Here is a 22,998-nt window from a genome sequence, read left to right on the forward strand (position 1 = left end):
TTCTACTTTTACTAAACACAACGCCAAAGTTCGCCAGAGTTCACGTGGGCGCGGGATCACACATGCTCACATATGAGGTAAAATTTAATGCAAAAATTCGTTCCTCCAATCATTTTATCTAAACATATTTTTTTAAATCATTATTGAACATTAAAATCAATCACGTTGCTATAGCTTATGTCATTTTCGTTGCTTATATACTTTATGGGTTTAAAATGACATTAATTTCATAATGCAGTTGTTCTGCAAAATGCATTAATGACACAATTAAACAAGTCATTAAACAAAACTTAAATAAATAAAACATGTTGTATCTGTTTTAAATATGATACCAATATCATGTCATTATTCCGATTGAATAGTATTTTGATATGAAAGTGAGTCAACACTTTTATTTTGGAGTTTTTTGCATGAAGGCAGGGGCGCTCATATTGTTAGAAATGTAAGTGGCATGGAAAAGACTGAAAGCTATATAATATAATTCGTTTGATGTATGTGTATGCACAAATGTCTGTGAACTGTGCACACTCTGCCCCCTTAAAAAATATTGGTGCATGACGCCCCTGGTTGGACCTGTCATGCTGCTATTCAAGCCAACTGTGTGCAGTTATATTTTCAAAAGACATTTTTCTTTTGCCAGCTTTATATAAGTAACTTCTGATAGTGTTTTAGTGGATAGTGTTTAACTACATGTCTGTTTCTATCTAATTTATAAATAATTTTCACTTATGTGCAACTACTTTATTTTTAACTACAGAACATTTTCTTAGAGCAAGTCACTATGTTTGAAACAATGGGTATAACATTTGGATATAAATACATAGCCTGTTTTGATTTATGAATGCACTCTATTTCAATATTATAAATATTTTTAAACATAGCATTACCTTTTATGCCTTATTGTTTGGTCCTTGATTCTGATTGGTTAATAGCTGTGTTTCGTTCAAGATAAAACATAACTATGACCTGCACCCCACGATTATCACTGCGCAGCACACTAACATGTGAACCAATCTGTTACTGTTCACAGTCGGTCAGGGACTATTTTTTTCCACGGAAGGAAGGCTTTTAATGATTTTACCTCATGAAAGTTGTGTTAATACCTATTTTTTGCTTTAATATTTGTATTGTGTGGTAACCTTTATATAAAAGCAATTAGGTCATGGCTTATTTACAAAGTTACAGGAACTTATTCCACGATAAAGCACAGCCTCTCATACCTTATTGCTTACATACATGTAACTATTTGCAGTAATGCTAACAATGTTCCTCTCATCTTTGTCTGGTTTTCAGATATCATGAATGTGAGTACATCTTATTCCTCAATCATTTTATTTTTCAAATGTAATACAACAGATAACATGTTATAATTTATTTTGCTTTCCATTGCAGCCAGCAAATCCTGCCTGGCCCGGCCAACCACCCAATCCCGCTTTGCCCGGCCAACCACCCAATCCTGCCTGGCCCGGTCAATCACCCAATCCTTTTTGGCCCGGTCAATCACCCAATCCTTTTTGGCCCGGCCAATCACCCAATCCTGCTTGGCCCGGCCAACCACCCAATCCTGTCTGGCCCGGCCAACCACCCAATCCCGCCTTGCCCGGTCAATCACCCAATCCCGCTTGGCCCGGCCAATCACCCAATCCCGTCTGGCCTGGACAGCCTAATCCTGCCTGGCCCAGCCCACCAACAAATCCTGCCTGGCCTGGCCAGTCACCCAATCCCGCCTGGCCTGGTCAGCCAAACCAGCCAGCTCCACCAACATGGCCGGGTCAGCCTGGACAGCCAGGAGCTCCAGGATGGCCTGGACCTGTCCCGCAAACTGGTCCTTATGGTGTTCCCGAGCCTCCAAAACCACTAGTGAGATGTTTGTTCTTATGGTTAAATTTTGGATTAAATGCAAATAAAATACAGATTTGATTTGTTTTTTAATTATTATATTGACCGCTTGTTGTTTCTTTGCCAGACTGTGCCCTTCGAAATGACTCTGGCCAATGGTGTATATAACAAACTGCTCATCACCATTAATGGAGAAGTAAAACCCAATGCTGAGCTGTAAGTACAAAGACTCACACTACAGATAAATGAACGCACAAAGGTCTCTCATACTTCTTTTTTTACAGTGCATGGACATTTTAGTGTCAAACTTCATGATCATTAAGATGTCCTTGTGAATTAACCCATGTTTATTTTGTTGTTTTTCCTTTTATTAGTATCACTATTGATATAAAAAAAGACAATGACATTGCTCTTCATATAAACCCTCGCTTTAATGATTATGGAAAGCAAATTATTGTAAGAAACAGTTTAATTGGAAACCGTTGGGGACCAGAAGAGAGAGAATGCCCATCCTTTCCTTTTATTCCAGGAAAGCCTTTTGAGGTACGAGATTGGATCTTTTCATCATAATAGCTTTGTTTTGATCAAACAAAAGTGTTCAGGAACATTTTTGGTCCCGTTTGTGTCAGTTAAAAAATTAAATGTTATTTATTTGTCTTCTGCTTTGTTCAACTGGATCTGATTACATTTAGTTTTCTTAATTTCAGCTGAAGATTTTATGCCTTGACTCTGCATTTAAAGTGGCAGTAAACAAATCTCACCTTCTGGAATACAAACATCGCATTCTTGAGCTCAACAAGATCAAAACACTTCGGATCTACAATGATCTAACCCTCAAATCTGTTGATGTGGAGACGCTGCCATGAGATCGTACTGTCACAGTTACTGATGGATTTGATAATTACTGTATGTCTATGTGCCAGTCCATTGACTCCAGTACTATCTTTATTACATTTTAAAAACTATGTGTGATAAATGATGTTAATAATAAATCATGATGATCTTGTTTTTCATATGATGAATGGTGTAGTTTGTCTTTGCTACCTCTAGGTGAATATGTTAAACTACCAGGCAGTTTGCGTTTCAATAACAGGTTTTAAAGGTGCACTGTGTAGATGTTTAGCGGCATCTAGCGGTGAGATTGTGAATTGCAACCAACAGCTCAGTCCACAGCTCAGGGCCGTGCAGAGCCCTTTTGGAGGGGCAGGTGATCGAAGTATAAAAAGGGCAGATTTCAAAGTATCAGTCAGTGTCAGAGAGATCCATTATTGATTACAAATATACTCTGCCAATTTGTTTTAGGGTGTATTAGGTCCATTGATATATTATTTTATAAAGCTGAATCACTTATTCAGTTTTGGCTATACAGATTTAACCTACCTCACCTATTAATCACAAATTACCTGTCATAAACATCTGTCATCCTACTGCAGATTAAAAGGACTTGACTGACCCCTCGTGTTAATAAAATATATTTCTTATCTTAATGAGATTTACCAAGTAACATAAAACATTACCTAGTTCATTCCTATGCCCCATAAAAATGTTGTGCACATGTCATTAAGACACTACTAATATTTTGTAAAATCTGTGTAAAAAAGTATCTATGCAACACTACAAGTGTTCATAAACAGCACTATCAAACCTTACCTAGTTCCCAAGGCAACCCTTGGCTTTTGATAATACTTGGAATCTTGGAATTTTTTATCCATCGATTGTCCAAACAAAATAAGAAACTTCTAGGATTTCAGTTACACCCATCATCAAAACACATGTAAGGCAGACAGAGGTTGTGCAATACCCCAAGAGCCCTTACTGTATAAATCTTCCTGAAGTGCCAGCGTTGACTCAAACAAACAAGAATGCTGCATACTTGTTAAAAAATCATACAATATTTCCTTGTAGAGATCAGGCCACATGTTTGTAGGACTAGAGATACGCCCATTTTTCAAGGGAATACTGCCAAGGATTTCTGAAGGCTGTCTGTGTGCCACCAACAACACCAAACGGGTACAATCTTCTTATAGTTTCTCCGCTCTCTTCCAGAACTGTGTCATCATTATTTTTGATAGTTTAATTTGCATAACCCAACAAAAAGTAGATGGACCTGTCACGTTACAATGTAACCCAAGTAAGTGACTTCTTTACAGTTGATCTCAGTCACTTCTCAGACTCACCTCTGCATTTCTTAGATCAAACACACAAAGGTCATAATAAAACACAATAAAGTAAACAATACATTTGTTTTACCATTTCTTTATTCATTAGTTCTTATGATAACAAAGATATAATGTAAAATCAAATTGAGGAAGGTTTAGAACGATTTTGCCTGATCTACATCCTGACTGAAAATTAAATGGATTATGAAAGAGGTGTATATATATATGATTGGATGTAACATTTACAAATGATGACATATAGGGGCAATTTTGTGTTAATTTACTGTTGATCATCTAATGATTGGGAATCCCTGTGAGTGACGCTTTTGTGTATTAATCCATGTGTATCATGTTTTAGTAACACTGTTGATCTAAGTAAGACATTGTGTTTCATTTAAACCCTCGCTTTAATGAAGAAAGTGATTGTGAGAAAAAGCTTGATTGAAGAAAACTGGGGATGAGAAGAGAGAGAAAGCCCCTCCTTTTCTTTTGTTCCAGGAAAGCCTTTTGAGGTGGACTTTGAAACTGGAAATTGTTTCTCTTTTCATCACAATAGCTCTTTTTTTGATCAAACAAAAGTCACAAGAAACATTTGCTGTTTGGCCTTTTATTGTGTTCACTTTAAAGATGGTTTAGATATTTACATAATTTGATATAAATGTGAACAGTATAAACAGGTCTAACATAGCATCACTTAAAAATATTTTTAAATGTTATATTCGTCTTCTGCTTTGTATAATACTTGTATAACTGAAACGGATAACACTCTGTTTTTAATTTCAGCTTAAAATTTTATTCACAGACACTGAATTTAAAGTGGCAGTAAACACAGACCATTTTATGAAATACAAACATTGCATTTGTGTGCTCAATGAGATAAAAAGTCTTGGTATCTACAATGATCTCACCCTCAAATCTGTTAATGTTGAGACTTTGCAATACTGTAAGATCACACCTTAAATTCTGTCAAAGATGTATTCAACAATATCAATGTGTATGTGCCGCAAACAGCCATCTCTATTACCTTTTTAATGTGCTGTGTGTTTCTGTAAGAATTAATATTTTCTACAGAAGTCAGAGCCACATAAATCTCTATAGAAGTTTTGTTTTCTACGGGAGTGTTTGGAGCAAGTATGGTGTAGTTATCTTTGCTACCTCTAGGTGGATCTGTTCAACTAACAGGGAAAGTTTGAGATTTCAGAAGCTTCAATAAAGGGTTGAAGGTCAATTTTTAATGGACTTTTAATATTTTACAGAACATGTTACTTTTATGTTTATTGTAGTTATTCATAAAAAACATATAAGGTTAGTCAAATTGTTCACTTACAGTTTCCTACATTTCTGATAATGCGGATAGTGGGGGAGAGGTGGCATTGAACAATCACTTAAGAATAAAATATTATTACATAAATGTAGATTACTTTAAACTGTAAATAAATTCTGATATTAATTGGTAACAGATGTAAAAATATGTGTTGTAGTACTTATTTAAATGACTCAATTAAAATAACTTGAAGTTTAATTTCAAGACTGGTCCATATCACTAAGTTGCCAATGCATTGTTTTAATTTATTTTAAGAGCACGTATTATCCAACTCAAGATTTTACATTGCCTTTGGTGCGTAAGTGTGTGTAGGTACATGTTAACAAACGATATGCAAAATGTACAAATCTCAAAGTAAACAATGACACGAGTATCATAAATCCGCCCGCTTCTAAAATTGTAGCGCTTTTTGTTTGTTGTTTCTACGATGACAAATGCAGACATAGTTATAATGTTTAAGTATCCCTTACCAATCTGCTGCGATGGCAAAGTTGATCGAGCACTGTGAGCTAATCTTCAAAACATGGTAAGGAGCATCACATTTCCGGCTGACGTCAGAGGTATTCAGGTCAATCATAACGTACTGGTAAACTGGCCAATCAGAAACATAGCCTTTTCAGGTCAGTGAGCTTTGTACAAAAGCCAAGCCTTTGAGGAAGGCAATGATATTTGATATGTATTTCTAATTACATTGCAATGCTTCTGCAAAGCTTTTTTTTTACATTTTAGGGTTAGTGTTATATGGATCTTACAGGTGAATTTGAGGAGGACTAGTCTGGTCTTTACTTTGGTTGTGTTTGGTCTCAGCCTATCAAAGTCTTAAATCCAGAAAAAGCTAGAAATATTTGTGCCAAACTTTCTAATATAGATAAAATAAGACTACACTTGATTCATGGCTGTATATAAATACTGTATACCAGTAATTATACATATATTAAACATAATGTAGTTTTTTTTCCTGCAAAACATTCATTATTTAATAAATACAAATAAAAACTGTTTCATACAATTTAATTTTTGCTGTATTTATTGGCTGTACAATGAGGGCTGCCAGTCCTAGCAACGCTCCAGATTTTCCTGCTCTGGGTGCGTGCGCGCTCGCGTACTCCTGTGTGCGCGTGCTCCTGTTATATGAAGCAATGCTCGCTGCGCGCACACCTGATCAGATCTGATCTCGCTCGCACACGAAGATCTGAGTCCTGAAGGACGCCAGACTTCAACATCACATCGCGATGAGATAAATTCACCCCAATTAAGACAGAAGAACAAAAGTTTTCTCTCAGAAACGGAGTTTTCCGCTTTATTTCTCAGTTTTACCTCAGGTCAGTTTTGAGTCGTCTGTTTCCTCATGTTTGTTGTGTTACTGCTTCGTGTCAGTCATACATATCACTGTTTGTCGCCTCAACTGAGTTTCGAGACTTTTGTTTAGTATTTTATTTGATATACTTTTAACATTTATGTTGTTGTTTTTTCATGTGGCTTCGTTTTTGCATATGCCGAGCGGAACTAGCATTTAAACACCCCAAAACACGGGGCATACAGGGTGTATACAAACTTTCATGACATTTTATGGTTTATATTTTGATTATTAATTTATTTGTATGTGAATTTGTTTCGATAATCGTTTTAAAACGCTTATTTTTTTGCTCTTGTATGGTAAGTGGCGTTTATGTCAGTTAGCCTCGGTGCTAATAAGCATAGACGTAACGTTAGCAGTGTCACATTTATTACTAGACGTATAACGTTATATATATCTTCTTTACATATTATTATTTAATTTTTTTCGACACCACATGTGTATATGTGAGAATATGTCTTATGTTGCATTTCTATGCAGTTATGAATAACTTTATGTCGCCTATTTTTCGCTACAGGGGCCTGTTCCTAGTTTGGGTGGTTCTGTTTTTGTGTTAGGCTATTTGCTTTCATTTAAATGAAGTTCAATGTTTGTTTTATTCATTTGCTATGCTTCATCTATCAGTTTAGAGAGTTGTGCGCTTTTATAAATGCACAGTTGTAATGCCATGTTAATGGTTTGAAGTCAGTTTCATTCAGTCACGTTTAAATGGACGTAGTGACATCTAAATATTTTTAGATTAATGCTAAATATAAGACCATTAAACGTGGATTACTCCCATAAGCACCATAATTACTATATGAATGCATTACTGTCATTTAATCAAAACACCCTTGGAGACATGTTGTGTAGTCCAAGTTGTTCGAGGACTATAAAGGTGAATATGATACTTAAGAGAATATAAATGTTTAACTACTTCATTAGACATCTGAACTTTGTCCCTACGCAAGACAGTCATGCACTTATATGGATGGTTTCCTTGAAAGCAGAAGTACATGAAGTATGCAATAGTAGGTAATATACTTTATAGTATCTACTTTCAAGCTGGTGCCTGCCTTGCTTGTATTTAACAGGTTAGTTACCTAAAGTATTTCAATATAAATGCTTTGTTTTTCTGTAATAGAAGATATGGACTGAGCATTTTAAAGCTCTGCAGTTTTTGTAAATGCAGACCAGGAGTGCAAAGACCTTTCATGTTCCTCTGGTCAGCTGTTTCATGTTATATTCATATTAACCAGGCCTTAAATCCTGTTATAGACTTGATAAGCATCCTCTGGGTTATTTGTCAAATGATGTGGCACTAGGGTAGTTTTACTTTGTGGTAGCTTCAGTTAAGCACCTTGTTTTTGACTTCAATGTCATTGTCTTGAGATTTATTTTTGTTTAAATAATATTTGTTTTAGGTTGCTCTCTACAGTTTGGTCCAAAATGTCAAGGTTTTTCCAATCTAGATTGCCTTCATTTATGACTGAAAATGTAAGCGTTTAAGAATAGCATTTGTGAAGTTGTTGCAAAGCAAACATAGTCTGCATTTGGCAATGCAATACCCAAAAAGTCCAACATTACCCTAACCAGTAAATAACTGGTTAGTTTGGTCCAGAACATATCGTAATTGTATAGTGATGACAGGCAAACAGTGTTTTTTGACACATTACTTTGATTATGCCACAGAAATATGAAATATAATCTCAGACCGAGTAGTTCCCGTTATCAAACCAATCAGCATTGCGGTCTATTTGGCAGGCGTTTTAAACAGCGGGTGTCATGAAGCGTGCAGGACTGATGGTGCTTTTCTATCAGCCTTATTTGTTGAAGTGAAAACATTACAGAGTTTTTAAGAAGTTGAAAGAACGGTTTGTAAAACACTGCCGGCACAGTTCAGCCCAGACCACCTGTTTGAACTCGGTTAGCCCTTCAGGTCTTTAATGGAAAGTCTGTCAACTGGACTGCTTACACAGCTTAAGAAAACCTGTTTGGCCGCTCTGCCTGGAGTCATGTGGCAGGGCTGAAGGGAAGAAAGGTGTACCTTACCTCACTACGCAAACCACCGAGAGCTTTCATACAAACTTTTGCAGGAAAGAATGATCCAGCAGGTCGGGACAAGCTTTTGTCTCGTTCATTGGCAGGTCTACAGTACATGGTTCCAATCATCCTCTTTGAAATTGGGTTGTAGTGTTTTTCATTTAGCTGAAATACTTTGATTCATTTGTGTGTTTAACACTCTGCGTTATTCGGTGAGCACGTGAAATACAAAGCCTTTGTTTTCCACAATTAATAATGCAGGCTTAATCCATGCAATTTTCCAGTCGGCCTCTGAGCAACAAGTTCTTTTGTTCTAGTTTAATGTCATCTACTTGGCATGTAGCGTTTGTTGAAAAACACCCGCTCATGTGCCAGTGTTCAAATGCATTCCTTCACTGCAGACAGTTGGACGATTCCTACTAAGAACATTTGTGTAGCTGGCACACCTTCTCTAAATGTGATCATAAAGTTGTGTTCGTACGTCTACACATTTATGACACTGGCCGATTTCTTTGGCAAGAGAATGAAAACCAATATAAGAGAAGAGAATTCATCATGGAAAGCAAATTACACAAGGTGTGTTCAGAGTATCACGTTTCAGCTGGGGAAGTTAAAAGAGGCCTGGTTTTGTCTGAGGTCACGCCGTGGACCTATGTATATTGGAAGTGTCTTTTTTTACGCCGCTTGTTTTAGATGGTTGGGTCGGGGTGGGCTGTTGATATGCTTGTTGACCTGACCTAACTATTCCTAGTATGGTGTCAAAGTTGCGGCATAGTATTTGGCAACACTTTGCTCTCAGATACACATGCACACACCCATCACACAGCAAGCTATCCTGGGCAGTCCTTCAAAGTGCAGTAGATGCAATTACAGAGCTTGTGTGTGAACTTCTGTCGAGATGTGATTTTTTTTTTTCAGTGTTAGGGTTGTTTGAGGCTTTGATTTTCTATAGGTGATTTGAGAGTAGCTTCTTGGCTTTTGTTTAAAGATATCTTCATTAGGGACTTTGCAGCAGATTGATTATTATTTATGTTGTTAGTTTACTGAACTTATGTTGACCTCTTTAAAAAGCAGTTCAATATGCTGAGTAGTTGTTACTCACTTGTTATTGCAACATGAGATAAAGCCTTTTCTGATTTCACATGCAAACATTGAATTGGTACGCGCTAGGGATGGACCCATACAGGACTTGTTTTGGTCGATACAGTTCTGATTTTAACAAACAACATTTCAAATATTTGTCACTTGCTTATTTAAACTTCTATCATGTTTTAATTTGGTTAAGTTCAAAACGCATTACGGTATGCCAGCTAGTTTAGTACTGGCTCAAATAATTTTTATTAAACATGGATTGGATTAATTGAATTATTCGGTAGGCCAAGATCACAAAACTGATCTTACAAGAAATCGTACATATTTTGCGAGTTGGCTAATTCGTATCATTCATACGAAGTGAATCGTGCAAAATCGTACAAATCTCATGAAAAAACAACAAACCGAACCCCTAATATATTATATATATTAACCCCGCACCTAACCCCAATGTCACAGGGGTCAAGTCAAATCGTACCAAACTTACGTATGTGGTCGTATGAATTAATATGAATAAATTGGCCAATTTTCGTGAGCTGGCGTCGGATGGGTACACAGATACAGATTTTTTTTACCTAAAGAAAAATGTTGGCTAATGTAACCAACATTATACAACTTGGTGGCTTCATGCAGTTATGCAATTTATAAATTGTCTGTTTGTTATTGTCTTTTTCATGCTATAGCTGATATACTGATAAAATCGGTGGCTAATGCATCTCTTGTACACAGACAGTAGCTTTTTATATCAAGCTATAATTTATATAAATTACTTGTTGCGGTTTAGTGTGTAAACCGTTTTTAATTTATAACCCATCGTAAACGTAAGCGCTTCTATCAGGTCTATACATTTATACAAACAAAGCAGTGAATTGTGAAAGATAATGACAAGCTTGTTTTCTTGACCCAAGAACTTGCAGGAAGGCAACTTTAAGAGTGCAAATTATTGCACAATGGCTCCATAACCAAACTATGGTTCACTTATGGGAAAGAAAACTCCCAAGTGTTTTGGTTTGAAATGGAACCAAATCAAATATAAAGCATATTTTGTCCTTATGCCAAGTGCATTGAAAATGCACTACAACTCCCTATGCTTGGTTTGAAATAGAAAAACCACATTGTTATTTGAATGTTCCTGTGGAAGGGAAGTTGTTGTTAAGAGTCTGGAGGAAGTGAACCTTTGTGCATTGCACTGTTGTTAGTGAGCCTAAAATGTAGATTAGCATTCTAGTTTTCTAGGTGATGCACTTCGACCTGATAGTGTTTGTTCATTGTAAATTTACACAGATGTGTAAGAACGAAGCATCACAATTTGGCACTTTTCACACAGAAGTTATGGAAAATTTGTCTAGGAAACATCTTTTTTAATCATCCTTTGATTTAATTATGCTTTATTCTCGCCATGAATATAGCCTTTGAAGCTGGTATGGCGTTAAAGAAAGAAAGAAAGAAAGAAAGAAAGAAAATTTGTCTAGGATCATTCGATTTTTGATGCATTCATACTGCCAAAGGTTTTCTAGAATCTGTGTGTGCATTCACATAAATGCCATACAAATCCTGTAAAGACATGTGACACATTTAAAGTCCTGCTCTTGGTAGGCTTTTTCCACAGCATCTGAGGTTTGCCAATTATGCATGATTTCTTTTTTTTGAGCATTTTAGTTTGACAAGATCATAAGGAGCATGTTATGCGACAATGCTTTCCGTGAATGTTACAGCAATGTTGCTAGGTCCTCTTTACAAGGACATGTTTGTGTTCACACAGAAGCCTCTACCAATTTTACAGAAATTTTCTGGAACCAAAGTCTTGTGTGAATGGGTTTTTTGAGAAGTTAAATTGAAACTGATTTTCACATCCACATATTTTGTGCCTTACTGTTTGCTGTATCAATCTATTGCTTTTATACCAGCATGCATTTAGGCTTAAATGAGGTCCACAATTTCCTCTATGATTTGTGTGCTTCAATAAAAGCAAGCAGGGATGACCTTTTGTACACTGTAAATTTTTTAAATATTTTTATGTAAATTTTAAAGATCAACTTGGATTTACAAGTCATCTCAACCTACTATTTTAATCTTGACTAGTGATGTGTTGCTGTAACGTATAGGGGTGGTTTCCCGGACAGGGATTAGCCTAAGCCAGGACTGGGCCTTAGTTTAATTAGGAAATATAACTAGTTTTAACGAACATGCCTTATTAAAACCAAATGTATTTTAAGATATATCAGTGCAAGTTGTTTTCAGTTTGAACAGCTCTTATGTGTATTTTAGTCTAGGACTAGTCTAATCCCTGTCTGGGAAACCACCCCATAAAGTAAAGTTTAATTGGCCTAATTTATTTCAACTTTTTTACAAGTTAAAGCAATTCATCACTAGTTAAGGTAAAAGTTTAAATAACTTGCAAATCCAAGTTGATTAAATTTTAAGATTTAAGTGCAAATATTTTTTACAGTGAATGTTATTGTGCTCAATGTCACACATTTGCTTACATTTGTTTACTGGCCTAGAAATTAGTGAATGTTTTGTATGCATTTCGTGTAAATATTTTTTATGTTTCTACAATTCCTATAGTTTCAGGTTTAAAATGGAACTTGATTAGGGTTGGATTATGTGAAATCATTTCCAGGGGATATGAATAAACATTATACTAAATATCTGTGTCATTTTAAAATAAAACTTGATAAAAAAATGAATAATAAAAGGCAAAACCTTAATTTTGAAACATGTTTTATTCTGTTGATTCTTTCTAAAAGGTTTTTAATCCAAGCATAGTTCCAAGATTTTTATGAATTTGAAACCTCTTTTCTAGTCTTTTATTTAATTAGACTTTATTATTGCCCTGAATATAGCCTTAGAAGCTGGTATGGCGTTTAAAGGAAAGAAAGAACCTTAATATAGATTATAATATGAAAGGATAATAATAATAAAAATAATGTACCTTTATTTTTTCTCTAGTGCTTGTAACACACTTTTATCAATTTCAAATGCTGTTCTGTTTGATAGAGAAGAAGAAAATTCTTGTTTGTATTGTGAGAGTTGCGTGGTTATTTTGTATGCGTTTAGTTTTTTACTGGTTCAGAGATCTGGAAAGTTCTATCAAAGCTATTAAAGCAGCTGGTCTGTTTTAGATGGTCTGGAAAGGACATTGTGCAAGTTTAACAGCCTCCCCACCCATCTTTTTGAACGAGTGCCATTGTTTTTGGAAAGCTTGAGCAAGTTCAGGTATACTGTAGGAAATGGTAAGAAACTTCCTTAGACCTTTAAAAGACCGTGTACGTGTGTTTACTGTGCAGTTATGTGTAGACGTATTGTGTTCGTGATTTGTCTAGAATCTTATTTGTTTTCCTTGCGTCATAGCATGTAAAGCGTGTGCTATGTGTACAAAGTGCTGGTGAGTATAGAACAGTCAAATCCCACATGATTCCTGGGCTTCATCCTGATTCTCCAGCAGTGGTCTATAAGTATTGATTTGTTATTGCCATTTAGAGACATGCATGGATCTTGAATTTTTCATTGGCCCCTTATCAGACCTGTATTTATTTCCAACGACAGGCACACACGTGCTTTTAGCACAGCCTGCCCAATCCAGCCAATCACAGCTTCTTAGACAAAGTTCTGGAGATTGTCAGTCTAGTCAATAAAACCATGTGCTGTACCAGGATAAAGACTGTGTGTACATACAACTAGGGTTGTGACAAGAGACGATACTACGTGATGATAGTTGGCATGTTTACACATTGTAGTTTTAAATTACTTTTGTTGTTTTTATCATAGTTTCACATTAACATACACATTGCGTGCTCTTTCTTGCATGAGAAGGCTTCTGGGCAGCATGGACTCCTTCTCGCACCTGAACTTGTAATACGCAAGGCTTTGACATTTCCTTTTACTAGAGAGGTTGTTTACTGCGTAGGGGTTTAAAGCCAGCGAGTGGGTTGTTCCCACTCCCTGCCACTCAGGAAATTTCATTGTGCCTGGGATTAATGACATCAGGTTTAAGAAACTTGTGGTCGTGGCAGTGTTGCCAGCTGCCCTTAGAGTAAATTAGCATCTTTTGTGTCCACCATTTCAGCGTGTCATAAATGAGTAAAAAAAGAACAATAAAAATGAGTAAATTATTGTCCCGGCCCCTGATTCAATCGTGTATTGGCGATGTTACAGTCTGATGATTGGACAATCTCACTATGGGGCATATCGTGCAACGCCACATACAACCCTCTGTAATAAAATACTGTGTGAATGTTGCAGCAAAGGAATTTACAATGGCATGACTTGTGCAAAATAGCTTGGATGCATGTGAGTAACTCTGACAGATTAATGTGTATGAATTGTTGTAGTGTCATTTATTTGAAAGATATAGAATGTAGTGAGTTTTGACTGACATAAAATTATATTGTCCAAAGAACGACAAAAGTTTTATATTCTTGGATCATTCGTACCCATGTTTCAGGCTGTTACTCGATTGTGGATCACTACATACATGCCAAAACTTGGTGTGCGTGGATAGAAATAAGGTCGGACGGTGGAGCGAAAAGGAAATTAAGTTTATCTCTGCTTTGTTTTGGTCTCTCTGTTGAGACCATGTAATCTTGTCCTTACTAGTAAGCTCAGCCAGTGTAGTACGTTTTATTAGTGTATCTGTAAGGGCTTATGGATGGGTACGCTAGGAAACCATCCAAAACCTTTTTTATGAGCTTATCTGGTTTTTATGGGTGACACACTCTTTTGAAAACAAACTGCTTGGCTGTATTTCCAGCCCTTGGAGATACAATGGGCATAAGAGAGTCAGGGCCCTGTATTCTTTTTAGCTTTTGACTACATTTTTTGTTTTGGTTATCCATTGTAATCATTAGAGTTGTAGTTAAATTGATGATATCAATTGACATTTTTCTGATCAACTAGAGGTTTATTGTGGTATCACCCCACAACTCTTAACTAGAAAAATTAAATGTACTTAAAAATGACTCCTCCCCCAGAATAAAAGTTTTCTAGTTATTAACTCGCCCCCATGTCATCCAAGATGTTAATATCATATACTAAATAAAATTCTGGCTCTTCTTTGCTTTGTAATGACATTTTGAAGCTCCAAAAACCGCATCCATTCATCATAGTAATCCATGTGACCCAGTAGGTTAATAAATGCCTTCTGAAGTAGGGATGCATAACGATTAATCGCGATTAATCTATAGCAGAATAAAAGTTTTTGTTTACATTATATATGTGTGTGTGAACTGTGTATAATAACTTTGTATAGATAAAAGCACACACATGCATGTATATATTTAAGAAATGTTTACATGTGTATATACATTTGTATATTTCGGTATAATTGATATTATATATAAATATAAATACTTGATATATATATATATAAACAGATTTTTTTCTTAAAATTATACATGCATGTGTGCATATTTATATATACATAATTATTATGCACAGTTCACACATACATATGATGTAAACAGAAATGTTTATACTGCTATAGATTAATTGCGATTAATCGTTATGCATCCCTATTCTGAAGCGAAGGGAAACAAGAAAAAGCGTATCATATTTTAAACTTTTTTACCAGTAGTTATGACAATTATGTAATGCAAATGGGCAATAACCGCTCCAAATATGCCTGCACATTAAAACTCATTGGTTCTTGCATGTTTAATTATTACGAGTATGATAACTAGTCATGACTAGTCCAATGAGTTTTCACCTGCATGGTTGAATGTTGAACGACATGGGGGTTAGAATTTTTTTATTTTAGTTGTGGAGTTATACCCCGTTCACAAGCGTCAGGTAGCACTGAATTGGGAACGCCTCCTAACGACCTCAACAAAGTCGCTTGTAATGTGCACAGAGCATTATCCTTAAAGCAATGAAGTAATATAATGCGATATTGTGTATTCTCTGACTCTCAACTAAGTGGTGCTGTGACCCAGTTTGTTTGAGAGTCAGATTTTAATTCCTATTCCCATCTTTTATCTGGGTTTCTGGGTCTCTAGTTATTTTTAAACTGCATCCCCACAAGTGGTTGCTGCTATGTACTGCATTGGGGATTTAAATGACTCTTTCTTTGCATAAAATACAAACAAATGCAGTCCAGCCAAAACCATTCTGTCTTATTGAAAGTAATCTATATGAATCGTTTGCATTGCTCTAGCATTATTTTGCATAGCAGAAGCTTTTTCATAAACTTTCAGGTATATTTGTAAAATGAGTAATGCATTAAAAGATTCTCAATGTTCTCCATTGTTGTTCTTGTAGTTTGGCTGGAGTCCTGATCTCTTCTATTGGGAGACATCACTCGCACTGGAGGAAGGAACCTAATGCCTCAGAAATGTGAAACTATCAGTTACTGGAACCCCACCCCTTATCGGGAACCACGGTTACGAGCCTCCAATACACCATCAGTCCGGAGGTAATTATTACTTTCTGTACAAAAATTGCACATTTTGAGCGGTTTGCATTTCTAATTTACTTGAGTATTAAGTTTTAGTCCACATTGGTTTGTTCCAATAAATTTTCCTAAACGACATACATTCTTGGCCATTATATCATTGTTATATACCCTGCATTGTTTGGTTTGACTTGGAGTGACCTACACATTTAGCCATGGTGCATGGACGAGTAACGTAGGTTAGGGTTTGGTTTATGTAATTTCCTTATTCCCAGTTTCATATAATGTCCTTTCTGTATTGTTTTTTTTTTATAGTTATGTAGGTCTTGGAGTGAATATTTCTAATTTCTTTTTGTCAGGGTCTCATGCCATGTGTAAATGCCATGTCAGGGGTTCATGTGGTGTGTAAAGATTAACCTTTCAACACTTTACCAAACACATATTGTATGCCCTAATGTGACATTAAGAAGAAAATTAATACAAGAGTCTTGTCAAGCAACCTCCTAAATTCAAGGTTTATCAACATTTACAACTCATCCTCTAATATACACAACAAGGTGCTCTTTCTTTAAAAATGCTAAATTTGTAAGCATGGAGGGCTGTTTTAGCAAACTGTGCTTACCCAATTACTGGGTGGATAAGGAAAAAGTCGTTTGGTTTGTGTTTTATCTTCACAAACACAGAGATTCTGTTCCCATCTTGCCTATAATTACTCCTCCTTTGTTGTGATTGTCTCTAAGCTGTGACTACATGAGCTATAGACTGCGGCAACACGTGGAGACGTGTGGAGACCCAGATACTCAACCACAGCTTCAGGAAGAACACCGTGTTATGACATAATTGGTGCAAAGTATTCTTCATAGTCGTGACCTCATACTTGCACATTTTTTTTGCTGTGAGCTGGACAGTTTCTATGGCAGGCCCTTTATAGAGAAAATCATGAGCGTTTACAAGAAGGGCGAGCAGCAGATCTCCTGCAGAGGCAATGGGCTGATTTCAGTATAAGCTCACCTCATGTTTTGACATTCACTCCTTTCCCTGTTTTGCTTTTTACTTGTTTTCATTTTACCCAATGCTTTTGTTGTTTTTTTGTCCTTTGGCGCATGGTCTTAAGGAAACTCTGAGCTGTGGGTTGATTCAGTGCAAAGACTGGGAGTAGGCTTGATGTTTTTGCCAGGTTGTGTAATGGGTAAAAATCTGTATTAGAGTGACAGATACAATCTGGCGTGTCTCCAGAGTAATCATACTCCCATCCAGCAATGCATTCTGCAAACTGGGAGGTTCTTGACATTGTGCTGTATTCTGTTCATTCCGTGCGATATTTTTTTTTTTAGGTTCAGTCGATATAAAAAATTGGTGTCGTTGGGCACATTAGATGTGTAACTTGCCATTTATCATTTAAAAAATGTAATATTATGAAGAATATTTCAATGCAAACATTTTCAAACAATTTGCAGTACTCTTTTGTGTCACCTCAAATGGATGCCCATCTGTTGAAGTTAAAAGTCTAAGGAAAATAATCTCTCATACTAACACAGAAGTTTGGCAGGAAGAGCCTAGGTTGTGCCAGGAACTGTGAGTGTTCCCTGTATCCATGGACAGTTAAAGCCACAGTTGACTTGCCTTCAATGTTATTCTGCCTTTTGTTCAAGATGTTAGTTCAGCAAAACTATACTCTCCAATCTTACAGTTTGGCATGTCCTGGTGTTTGACACAAAGGAACGTTGCCCCTGAAGGAGAGGTGCTGGCTTATGTGATCTTTCCATGGACACACCAAATGGTATTCACACTGCTCAATGGACATGCCACTTTTCATGTTTGCTATCCAATTAATGGCTGTAGCCCACATACCTACTCTCTTTTTAAGCCAGCCAAATTGCCTCCCACTCATGGCTCAGCTCTGAAATAAACTGTCCAAGCTCTGAATGCCATCCCAAGTTAAGTCACGTGAGCGCTCCCTGTACCCCTTTTTCAGGTCTGAGTCTGCAGTTGCCTTATATGCACTTGTGTCTGTGAGCGTTCATGCCTTCCACGCATAGAGCGTGCACGAAAGGTTTGTTTCTAGGGCAGCTGGGTCCATGTCAGCTGAGTGCTTGTGTCTGGACCTGGGTGGCTCTGCTCCCATTATGTCAGCCTAAGGGCCAGAGGGAACAGCTATCCCTTGTGCTAACTAGGAATCATCTTCTGCCTGAGAAGTTGTTTGTCATTCTGCATACTATATTTAGTATACTCTGGCACCTGAGCCTTTTTGCATTTTAAAGCCCCCCTAACCTAAAGAAATGCACTTTCAAATGTGTTTCTAGCAGAAAATGAGTTGCCTGTGTGTGCAGGAACATCCTGTTATTGTACAAATTCATTAAATCTTCTTCTTTGTGTAATCTCCTTTAAACCACAACAGTCACACAAAGCAGGCTGTTGGGGATCCCCTATCAATGTGATGTCACATTGATTACGCCCCAACCATAACAGCTCGCAGACTCCGACTTATGAGCGCGTAGTTTTAACCTTTTCCCAGAGACACGTTTTGATGTTGCACAAAGCACATGTGTAAGTGCTCTACCCCCTACTTTGCATATGGGGAGGGGAACAGAAGCCGCCTTTGCATTTAAAGAAACACACACAAAAACAGTGCGTTTTTCATTGCAGACACACATGGCCATGTTTAACATCGCATAATGAAAGATCTGTGCTGTATTTTGAGCTTAAACTTTACAGACACACTCTGGGGATACCAGAGACTATTTTAATATGGCTGAAAACACCTACGTTAGGGGCCCTTTAAAGAATCAGCTTTTTTAAACCCTGGAGAACCCAAGATGATTTTGGATAGCGGCAATTAACAGCGGCCAAATTTGACCCTGTGGGATCTCCAAGGTTAAATCTGTCACCAACAGATGGTGCGGCATGTTTTTCAGTAAATTCTTTCAGGTTTTTTTCAATGCAGTGATGGCAAAGTTTTAAAAAATTAAGCTTTTATTGACCTTAATCTTAAATTAGTTAAACCAAAATTAAAAATGTACTCACCCTCATGTTGTCCCAACCCTGTATGGGCTATTCTTCTTTAGACTACCATTTGAATGTAGTGTTTATGTAATACAATTTTTTTGTGACTCATTTAGTTTAGTGGCTAAAAAATTATCTTGTTTCTTTTGCTTAGGTTTGCCACCATGCACCTTAAGCCATATCCCAAACCACAAGACAAAGAGATTCATCGGGAGTCTGTGCACGATGCAACACGGGGCCTCCATGCCGACCAGCAGGGAGTGCCCGGGAAAGAGTGTGGCATTCGTCAGGTCTGTGGTTTCATGGGTTCATCTGGCAAAGGTACAGCCAACCGGTGCCCCCTCAGCATCATCTCCAACAATGCCCTTCGATGTAGCAACAGCAATAACACACATAGTGTAAGCAAAATATCAACTAAACGTGGCACCCGCAAGAGCAAATCACCCTCCGTTACAACGTTTACTAGTTCTTTAGTTCTGCTCTCATCTTCAAATGGTTTGGAAAATGAGGGCTCACTTGAGATCTACCAAGACGAGGATGCAGAGGGATCTTTGGACGTATGGGCTGTCATTAAACCTGGAAACACAAAAGAGAAAATTGCCATTTTTGCAGAGCAAAAGTGTAGCGTTAGTGAAATTGACAACATCTCTGAAAAAGAAGCCATTGCCCCAGAGTTACGGACTGTTTCTATGAAAAACAAAGGCAGCTGGGATGGTGATTGGACTGTGGCTAAGCGTAGGAGAAGGTCTGGAAACCCAGATAAGCCAAAAAATGTTGAATCTCCAGCCCCAAAACCTGATATACAAAGAACATCTCAATGCGGGGTCCCAGACGAGGATGTCAATCCTTGCCAGGTAATGGTAATGGCAGAGGGAGCGGAGGCTGAAAAGACCATCCCTGTTGTGGAGATGGTGGCATACTTTGAACAAAGAGTTAATGACCAGCTGGTGGGCTCCAAACCCCCATCCTTGCGTAGCACCAATACTATTACTCTGTCAAAAGTTGGGTCCACCCCTCAGCCTGCAGAACAACTGGAAATTCAAGAGGAAAATGGTGAATCTGTGCAGGTTCTAGATATGGTGGCCAAGTTGGAATCTCAGGGCCTGAGCAGACAAGGCCTCCCGGACGGTGGAAATCTCTCTCGAAACAACAGCTTAAGACGGAAGGTGGGTCGTGTGCTTCTGGCAGGTCCGGAACCTTATTCACTGCCTTCTCACTCAGTAGCTCCTACTGTTGCTCAGGATAGTACAGTTCAAAGTGATCCACAAGAACTGGGTAGTGTTTTGGACAAACTGAGTTCCCCATCCAAGGCCCCTGAGTTGGCAACAACGGAGACCACCACCCTTCAGAAGGATGAAGATTCTTTAGTCGCAGTACAGCAGAGTAGCCTAGAAGTTGAGACCACAAACAACCTGCAGTCCTCAACAACACATGTCAGCTTATGTGGAACTAAAGAACCATCCCCAGGCGTGTTGTTTTTTGCCCGATCTCTTCCTCAGCCTCTAAAGGACCAACACAAGCCCTCCTCACCAGAGTATACAACACTGAACAAAGAACTTTCTCTTGATGAGAGTAACCCTTCTGTGGAGACTGTATTGCCATTCAGAGAGGACAGTACGGATGGACTTGAGGCTAAACAAAACCATCAGAAAGTTATAGAGACTGAAAATGAAGTGACCAGTGTGGTAAGTCGAGAGTCTGTGCCTTTTCCCTTACCCCGTCTAGTGTCTCATGAATTCCTAGAAACTCGCTTTAAGATCCAGCTGCTTTTGGAGCCTCAGCAGTACATGGCTTTCCTACCCCACCACATCATTGTAAAGATTTTCTGCTTGCTGCCTACTGAAAGCCTGGCTGCCCTTAAGTGCACGTGCCATTACTTTAAATTTATCATTGAGAGTTATGGCATAAGGCCAGCAGACTCTCGATGGGTAAGTGATCCACGCTACAAAGATGATCCATGCAAGCAGTGCAAGAAGCGCTACAATCACGGTGACGTCTCGCTCTGCCGCTGGCATCATAAGCCCTACTGCCAGTCACTTCCCTACGGCCCGGGTTATTGGATGTGCTGCCGGGGAGCTCACAAAGACACACCTGGTTGCAATGTGGGACTCCATGATAATCGCTGGGTCCCTGATTTTTATAGCATCAACATGCCAATTTACAAGAAAAGCAGAGACACGGATGAGGAATCGTAAATGAATTTTGTATGCATGAGTTGCTAGTGTGAATGAGCTGTGTTTCCTGTGTGTTGCCACTGAGCATGTGCGCTTTTTGATGTATAGTGCTTAACTAGGTTGCTGAAAAGAAATTGCTGGATATCTGTACTCTTATTCTGCCAACCAATCACCAACTCTCCTAATGGATACCTTCTCAGGTCCTTGATGTTGGTCTGCACTTTAACCCTTTAAGATTACGTTTTGCAGATCTGGGTACTGCTTGATGACCTTACTTTGCATAAGCATTATTGACTTAACTCGAAACATCGAACTTTTCAGTTCTTGATAACGCACCTCTGCTTTATTTTCTTGCACTGATGTTACCTTGCAAAAATAAACGTTAATGAGCATTACAGTTGTATGTATCTCCCTGCATACTTGCATACGTGACTAATTCACTGGTGATGGTGGAAATCTTGTAGCGAGAATGCAACAATGCTTCTGTTCCCTATTTCCTAAAACCATCTCCGATTACTGCTTACAAGTCTTGGGATATTAGGGAGCACGATGGCTAATGACTGGTTGGGTTTGAGATTATTTGAAGCCCAGATGTTTACATTTGTACATAACAAAGAATCCTATATATATATATATAAATATATCATAACAGGGTGATGAATGATGGCACGAGTGTGACAGGAAAATGCATTTAATCTTAATGTGGGGATAAACGCCTTGTTTTTATTCTAACTTGTGTATATAAATATCTATGTTAAATGGTCGCTCTTGTTCTACATCGGGACTGGATGTTCAACCCCTGTAAACAGGTAGTGCATATTCTTCTAAAAATTTTAAGTGTTTATTTCCTTGTATGATGTACTGTTTCTCAACGGGAAACATTTGATTTGTGGGAAGAGAGTTTCTCCATCTTGACCGTGAACACCATCTGAAAAAAGACAAATTTCTTTGCAATGTTTTCCAAAGTGTGTCAGATTTTTAAAGATTATTATTATTGTTATTGTTAATTATCTTGCTGTGCTCTGCCTGTTAAGGCATTTTACTTCAATAAAGTGTATCTTGGAGGGTTTGTAAGCTGATGTTGTGTGCACGTTTTGTTTTTTGTATACTAATTAAATAATGCTCTGATCCATGTGCTTGGGGTAACTAGTTACAGTTTGGCTTTCTATGGGATTGGTGTAAGCACTTAAACATTTATAGGTATTCCTTTGAAAATCAATATGCATGGGTCTGTTATTACCAGAAATTGGCTCCTTAACTCTACAAGCTGTCCCCTTTCAAAAGACTGGTCTTTATTTAAAAAAATAATAATTTGGTATTTAAATACACACTGATGATTGGAGGAATATGCAGTGCGCAATAAAATGCATTTTTAGCGTTAGGTGGTATTTAATAATGTTTTCCAGTAAATTTAGATACTCATGTAAATAAGCAAAATTGCTTTTTTATTATTAACTCATTTTACATTTAATTTTCTTTTATAAAAAACAACAAATTTATAAACACAGGGCTCATGTAAGGAAAATCCATTATAAGCCAGACTCACGCAATCATTTCTTTTTGCAGTCAGCATTGTGTTACCCGAGAAGGAGGTCTCTGCAGAACAAAAAGAGGCGTTTCCCAATTTTGGGGCGTTT

At 37.5% G+C, this 22,998-nt stretch overlaps 2 protein-coding genes across 2 annotated transcripts; both read left to right on the forward strand.

Moving 5' to 3' along the window:
* Positions 1–435: 435 nt before the first annotated feature.
* Positions 436–2,850, forward strand: lgals3b (lectin, galactoside binding soluble 3b). Its single transcript, XM_065253676.2, has 5 exons — positions 436–1,304; positions 1,393–1,860; positions 1,967–2,055; positions 2,214–2,382; positions 2,547–2,850. The coding sequence occupies exons 1-5, from the start codon at positions 1,299–1,301 to the stop codon at positions 2,703–2,705; spliced, it is 891 nt and encodes a 296-aa protein (XP_065109748.1). The 5' UTR covers positions 436–1,298; the 3' UTR covers positions 2,706–2,850.
* A 3,599-nt stretch (positions 2,851–6,449) lies between these two features.
* Positions 6,450–22,440, forward strand: fbxo34 (F-box protein 34). The gene is made up of 3 exons (XM_065253677.1): positions 6,450–6,644; positions 16,052–16,205; positions 19,342–22,440. The coding sequence occupies exons 2-3, from the start codon at positions 16,114–16,116 to the stop codon at positions 21,380–21,382; spliced, it is 2,133 nt and encodes a 710-aa protein (XP_065109749.1). The 5' UTR covers positions 6,450–6,644; positions 16,052–16,113; the 3' UTR covers positions 21,383–22,440.
* The last annotated feature ends 558 nt before the right edge of the window (positions 22,441–22,998 follow it).

This window comes from Paramisgurnus dabryanus, chromosome 17, assembly GCF_030506205.2.
Source record: "Paramisgurnus dabryanus chromosome 17, PD_genome_1.1, whole genome shotgun sequence".
Classification (NCBI taxonomy): domain Eukaryota; kingdom Metazoa; phylum Chordata; class Actinopteri; order Cypriniformes; family Cobitidae; genus Paramisgurnus; species Paramisgurnus dabryanus.